Below are 6,478 nucleotides of genomic sequence, written 5' to 3'. Positions count from 1 at the left end.
GGGGGGGGCAGTGCAGTCAAGAAACAGTCATCAGTGATTGTCCTTAATCAGTAATAATCATTCTTAATCATCTTGTCTCTACCTGTAAGTGCTGAACTGTAGAAACGAGCTCGCTGTGGTTAAGATCCCTGAGTGGGAGCATTGGCTGCAGACACTGAGACTATGCACGCCTTGTTCTACTGTCATCTACTGCAGGTGTTCAAAATCTGCTGTGACAAGTGCATGCTGTGGTCTGCTGTTAAGACTGCATGTTTAATTACTGATTAAGGGGTCGATTGTCAACTTCCAGCCTCTGATTTTTATAGCCTGTGTGAACTTGGAGTCAACTTAATGAAGGAATTTTTGCTAAACGTTTTCACAACAGATAGTGGGTGATCATTTTCACGACAGAGAGACGATAAGCAGAAAGCAGAAAACAGCCAGCATAACATCAAGATTGCTGTAAGAAACCACAAATATAATTGTTTAAAATATATAATTGTGTGTCAAATTATGCATGCATAACTTTAAAAAAATATGGTGACACTAAAGTTGTGAACTTCTTATCCAGTAGTATAAAAATATAGAACGTCAACAACACAGTAATGCATGACAGCTGGAGAACTTGGTTCTGGTAAAACAATACGTGTAAACAGCAGAACTGCAGAGGAAAAGAAGTTCACCATAAGGAGAGGAGGGGCAAACCAGCCCAGAGGGGGGTATATGAGGCTGTCTGCAGACCACAGGACTGACTCCATCCTCCGACCTGCAGGGATGTTGATCTGTCCTGTTTTGGAATAAACTCTTTTGCACCGACTCTTGACCGTCTCCAGAGAAGTTTCTGACAGCTCACTTATTGACTATAGTAGAAAGTAAATGGAGTATTTTTTCACAAAGTTTATAAAGCTGGTGAAGGTGGGGACCAGGCTTACCTGGTCGCACATCTGACCCAACAAGCTGCTTATCAAATTCTGTACTGATGGAAGAGAAGAGATGAAGATGGGTTTTTATGTAGAGTAGTATATCATCTGCATAGATATTATATAATTCTCCCTGAGGCAAAACAAAAAACACATTTTCGGTCATTTAGTAAGAGTTGACTACTTTAACACTTAGCACGCTTGCCTAAGAATACACACACACCAACTCCTTCAACCCAGAAGAGAGAGAAATCAGAAAAGCTGTGTCGTTACATTCTGCTCTTCGTAGAGCTTGCCATCAGTGTGTACTTTGTCCACAGAGATTACTGCTTTTTCTCATCTGTTTCAGGATTGGGAATAAAGTTTTTTCTCCTGAGCATGAATTCACGAGGGAATTGATCGTTGAATCCGAAGTTTGTTCCTTTGAGTTCTCTGCTGTTGCTCCACACCAGTTCCTTGTGTTTGAAGTGGATTTTTGTTTGCCAGTTTACACCGTCAGTGTCCCCGGTGAAAGGTGATGTTTGTTTCAGACGGGATGTTGAATTGAGTAACAAGTCATTACGTTAGTGATTTTTCCAGCTTGTCGGGTGTTTGTTCGGCCAAAGAACACAAGATGATCTCTCGTGCTGCCAGACTGCAGGTCGAGGGACGATTCTTTCAGCTGTTTATTTTCACTCCTGATCCATGATACTTGTGTGGAGAGGGTGCTGACAGACAGCTGCACAGACTGACTGTCTTCAGATAATACTGTTCCTTTCATCACTTCCCAGGAAACTCAACAAACGTAACCTATTGGCCTCAGGTGAAGATACCAACGATGGTCGTTGCCCACCGGTAGTCCTAACGACTGTCGTCACAGCAACCAGGAACACTAACGAACCAGCGGTATCGATGACCCGGGCCAACGACCCCACTGAGGTTAAATAGCTGAGTTTCCCTGCCAGTCAGTCAGAACTGAAGAAGTCCTTTGGATGAGGGACGAAACGTCTTCCAGTATCTTCAACCAAGTCCAGTTGCCCTTGATTTTAACCTTTGTTGGAGAACTATGACCTGGATGACTGAGAATCTTCATAGATGTCTTCAGATGATCTTTCTACTGTTTTCTGGCTGAATTCCAGGCTGTCCCGTAATGCCTGGAACTCTTTGTGCATTGCTTCTATTAAAGAAATGCATCAAAAGTGGACGACCTCCTCTCAGCTGATGAGAGGACGTCCCTCACCTCTGAGCAGCAGGTGAGTGTAGGAGAGGAGCTTTCGCTGTTTCGGGATTCTGATGTGCTTTTTGCTGGTCGCCGTCGAGGTCGATGCTTTTTTAGGCACGTTGCAGAATTTTGAAGCAGCTGTATAATCCAGTGTTGATTTATTATTGAAACAGCGAGAATGCAGTGAAAGGAATATATTGTAGCGAGCTGACATCTGGGTTCACATGGCGAGTCTCAATCAGAGCGTCATCCTCCCCAACGTGATCGAGCAGAACCTCTAACTCTTCTTCCTCCGCTCATCTCTGATTATAAACCTGAACAGATAAAAAAAAAACCTGCTGCTGTGATTACAAGACGAGACTACAAACAAAAACTACAACTACAGTTTACAACTACAGCTGTGTGCTGTTCTAATGGATTAAAGAAACTAAAATAATAAATAATGTTTCACTTTAATGTTAGCTTGAAGCTAACACAGCCCATTGGTTTGAATGTGAAATGCTAACAGTGCTAACAGTCTCTGAGATGTTAAACTGTCACTCTGTCGCTTTAAACCTGCCATGGTAACCACACTCCTCTCTCATTGGCCTGTTGGGCGGTTGTTTTGATCATGTGACTGTTGTTTTTCCTGTCCAGCTGACCAATCAGCTGCAGCTTTCTGTGGAATAAAAGCAGCCTGTTGTTTGACCTTTGACCTGTCCCTGTCTGTGTGTGCGTGCAGTGAGAGTGTAACAGCTGAGAAGCTCTTAAGACAATTAAGGTGTTAAAGACACGTCACAGAACTCAGTCAGGCAGCTCAGGTGCGTCTGTGTCGTCGTCCTGAGGGTCCCTGCTGTCAGACAGGTAAAGGTGTCCTGCAGCATGAGGCGTAACTGAACCGGGCTGAAGACACAAACTTCAGGTTCTACATTTGTGTACCTGTCTCTCTGCTTCAGGTGTGTATGTAGCGGTTAAAGACAGAAAGGTCAGTGAAATCAGCCTGTAGATTACCCAGAATGCTGTTCTCTTCTCTGTGCCCCAGAGGACCCGGTCATGGAGGAGCTGGTGAAACACCTGTCCAGGTGTCAACATATGGGCTGGATGAAGGTGATAGGTGAGTTGACTGACAGCTGGATCACAACAGAGAGATCAATGAGAAGAATTAGAGTTTACCTGATGTTTACCTGCTGTTTACCTGCAGTTTACCTGCTGTTTACCTGCTGTTTACCCACTGTTTACCCACTGTTTACCTGATGTTTACCTGATATTTACCTGCTGTTTACCTGCAGTTTACCTGCTGTTTACCTGCTGTTTACCTGATGTTTACCCGCTGTTTACCTGATGTTTACCTGATATTTACCTGCTGTTTACCTGCAGTTTACCCGCTGTTTCCCTGATGTTTACCTGATATTTACCTGATATTTACCTGCTGTTTACCTGCAGTTTACCCGCTGTTTCCCTGATGTTTACCTGATGTTTACCTGCTGTTTACCTGCAGTTTACCCGCTGTTTCCCTGATGTTTCCCTGATGTTTCCCTGATGTTTACCTGCTGTTTACCTGATATTTACCTGCTGTTTACCTGCAGTTTACCCGCAGTTTACCTGCTGTTTACCTGATGTTTACCTGCTGTTTACCTGCAGTTTACCCGCTGTTTCCCTGATGTTTACCTAATGTTTACCTGCAGTTTACCCGCTGTTTACCTGATGGTTACCCGCTGTTTACCTGATGTTTACCTGCTGTTTACCTGATATTTACCCGCTGTTTACCTGATGTTTACCTGATGTTTACCTGCTGTTTACCTGATGTTTACCCGCTGTTTAGCTGATGTTTACCCGCAGTTTACCTGCTGTTTACCTGATGTTTATCCGCTGTTTACCCGCTGTTTACCTGCTGTTTACCTGCAGTTTACCTGCTGTTTGCCTGATGTTTACCTGATGTTTACCTGCAGTTTACCCGCTGTTTACCTGATGGTTACCCGCTGTTTACCTGATGTTTACCTGCTGTTTACCTGATGTTTACCCGCTGTTTACCCGCTGTTTACCCGCTGTTTACCTGCAGTTTACCCGCTGTTTCCCTGATGTTTACCTGATGTTTACCTGCTGTTTACCTGATGTTTACCCGCTGTTTACCTGATGTTTACCTGATGTTTACCTGATGTTTACCTGCTGTTTACCCGCTGTTTACCCGCTGTTTACCTGCTGTTTATCTGATGTTTACCTGATGTTTACCTGCTGTTTACCTGATGTTTACCCGCTGTTTAGCTGATGTTTACCCGCAGTTTACCCGCTGTTTACCTGCTGTTTACCTGATGTTTACCCGCTGTTTACCCGCTGTTTACCCGCTGTTTACCTGCTGTTTACCTGCAGTTTACCCGCTGTTTCCCTGATGTTTACCTGATGTTTACCTGCAGTTTACCCGCTGTTTACCTGATGGTTACCCGCTGTTTACCTGATGTTTAACTGATATTTACCTGCTGTTTACCTGCAGTTTACCTGCTGTTTACCTGCTGTTTACCTGCTGTTTACCTGCTGTTTACCCGCTGTTTACCTGATGTTTACCTGATATTTACCTGCTGTTTACCTGCAGTTTACCCGCTGTTTCCCTGATGTTTACCTGATATTTACCTGCTGTTTACCTGCAGTTTACCCGCTGTTTCCCTGATGTTTACCTGATGTTTACCTGCTGTTTACCTGCAGTTTACCCGCTGTTTCCCTGATGTTTCCCTGATGTTTCCCTGATGTTTACCTGATGTTTACCTGATATTTACCTGCTGTTTACCTGCAGTTTACCCGCTGTTTCCCTGATGTTTACCTGCTGTTTACCTGATATTTACCTGCTGTTTACCTGCAGTTTACCCGCTGTTTCCCTGATGTTTACCTGATGTTTACCTGATATTTACCTGCTGTTTACCTGCAGTTTACCCGCTGTTTCCCTGATGTTTACCTGGTGTTTACCTGCAGTTTACCTGCTGTTTACCTGCAGTTTACCTGATGTTTACCTGCTGTTTAGCTGATGTTTACCTGCTGTTTACCTGCAGTTTACCTGCTGTTTACCTGCAGTTTACCTGATGTTTACCCGCTGTTTACCCGCTGTTTACCTGCTGTTTACCTGCAGTTTACCCGCTGTTTCCCTGATGTTTACCCGCTGTTTCCCTGATGTTTACCTGATGTTTACCTGCTGTTTACCTGATGTTTACCTGATGTTTACCTGATGTTTACCTGCTGTTTACCCGCTGTTTACCCGCTGTTTACCTGCTGTTTATCTGATGTTTACCTGATGTTTACCCGCTGTTTACCCGCTGTTTACCTGCTGTTTACCTGCAGTTTACCCGCTGTTTCCCTGATGTTTACCTGATGTTTACCTGCAGTTTACCCGCTGTTTACCTGATGGTTACCCGCTGTTTACCTGATGTTTACCTGCTGTTTACCTGATGTTTACCCGCTGTTTACCTGATGTTTACCTGATGTTTACCCGCTGTTTACTTGATGTTTACCTGCTGTTTACCTGCTGTTTACCTGATATTTACCCGCTGTTTACCCGCTGTTTACCTGCTGTTTATCTGATGTTTACCTGCTGTTTATCTGATGTTTACCTGCTGTTTACCTGATATTTACCCGCTGTTTACCTGCTGTTTACCTGCTGTTTAGCTGATGTTTACCTGATGGTTACCCGCTGTTTACCTGATGTTTACCTGATGGTTACCCGCTGTTTACCTGATGTTTACCTGCTGTTTAGCTGATGATTACCCGCAGTTTACCTGCTGTTTACCTGATGTTTACCTGATGTTTACCTGCAGTTTACCCGCTGTTTCCCTGATGTTTACCTGATGTTTACCTGCAGTTTACCCGCTGTTTACCTGATGGTTACCCGCTGTTTACCTGATGTTTACCTGCTGTTTACCCGCTGTTTACCTGCTGTTTATCTGATGTTTACCTGATGTTTACCCGCTGTTTACCTGCTGTTTACCTGATGTTTACCCGCTGTTTACCTGCTGTTTAGCTGATGTTTACCCGCAGTTTACCTGCTGTTTATAATAATAATAATAATCCTTATTTGTAGAGCACTTTTCAAAAACAAGTTACAAAGTGCTTTAACAAGTGTAAAGAATAATACAAAAAAGATAAGAGCATGAAAATTTAATATAAAATTAGTAAAATACAATAAAATAAAAGGGATAAAATAAGATAAGTCAAATAAGATCGGGAAAAGCTCTCCTATAAAAGTATGTTTTAAGAAGGGACTTAAAAGAGTTCACTGACTCAGCCGACCTGATTTCCTCGGGCAGGCTGTTCCAGAGCCTCGGGGCCCTGACAGCAAACGCTCTGTCCCCTTTAGTTTTCAGTCGAGACTCTGGAACAGACAACAGACCTCTGCCCGAGGATCTCAAGGTACGTGCTG

At 43.6% G+C, this 6,478-nt stretch overlaps 1 protein-coding gene across 1 annotated transcript in view; it reads left to right on the top strand.

Moving 5' to 3' along the window:
• The first annotated feature begins 2,995 nt into the window (after positions 1-2,995).
• The window catches only part of LOC123960220 (disabled homolog 2-interacting protein-like), a 52,582-nt gene continuing 49,099 nt past the window's right edge, over positions 2,996-6,478 (top strand). The window contains exons 1-2 of the mRNA XM_046034866.1: positions 2,996-3,035; positions 3,122-3,193. Of these exons, the coding sequence (XP_045890822.1) occupies positions 3,133-3,193 (61 nt within the window). The 5' untranslated portion in view covers positions 2,996-3,035; positions 3,122-3,132. The remainder of the gene's footprint in view (positions 3,036-3,121; positions 3,194-6,478) is intronic.

This window comes from Micropterus dolomieu, linkage group LG21, assembly GCF_021292245.1.
Source record: "Micropterus dolomieu isolate WLL.071019.BEF.003 ecotype Adirondacks linkage group LG21, ASM2129224v1, whole genome shotgun sequence".
In the NCBI taxonomy this organism is placed as follows: Eukaryota; Metazoa; Chordata; class Actinopteri; order Centrarchiformes; family Centrarchidae; genus Micropterus; species Micropterus dolomieu.
The sequence above is the reverse complement of the archived record's forward strand: the minus strand, read 5'-3'. Positions and strand labels throughout refer to the sequence as shown.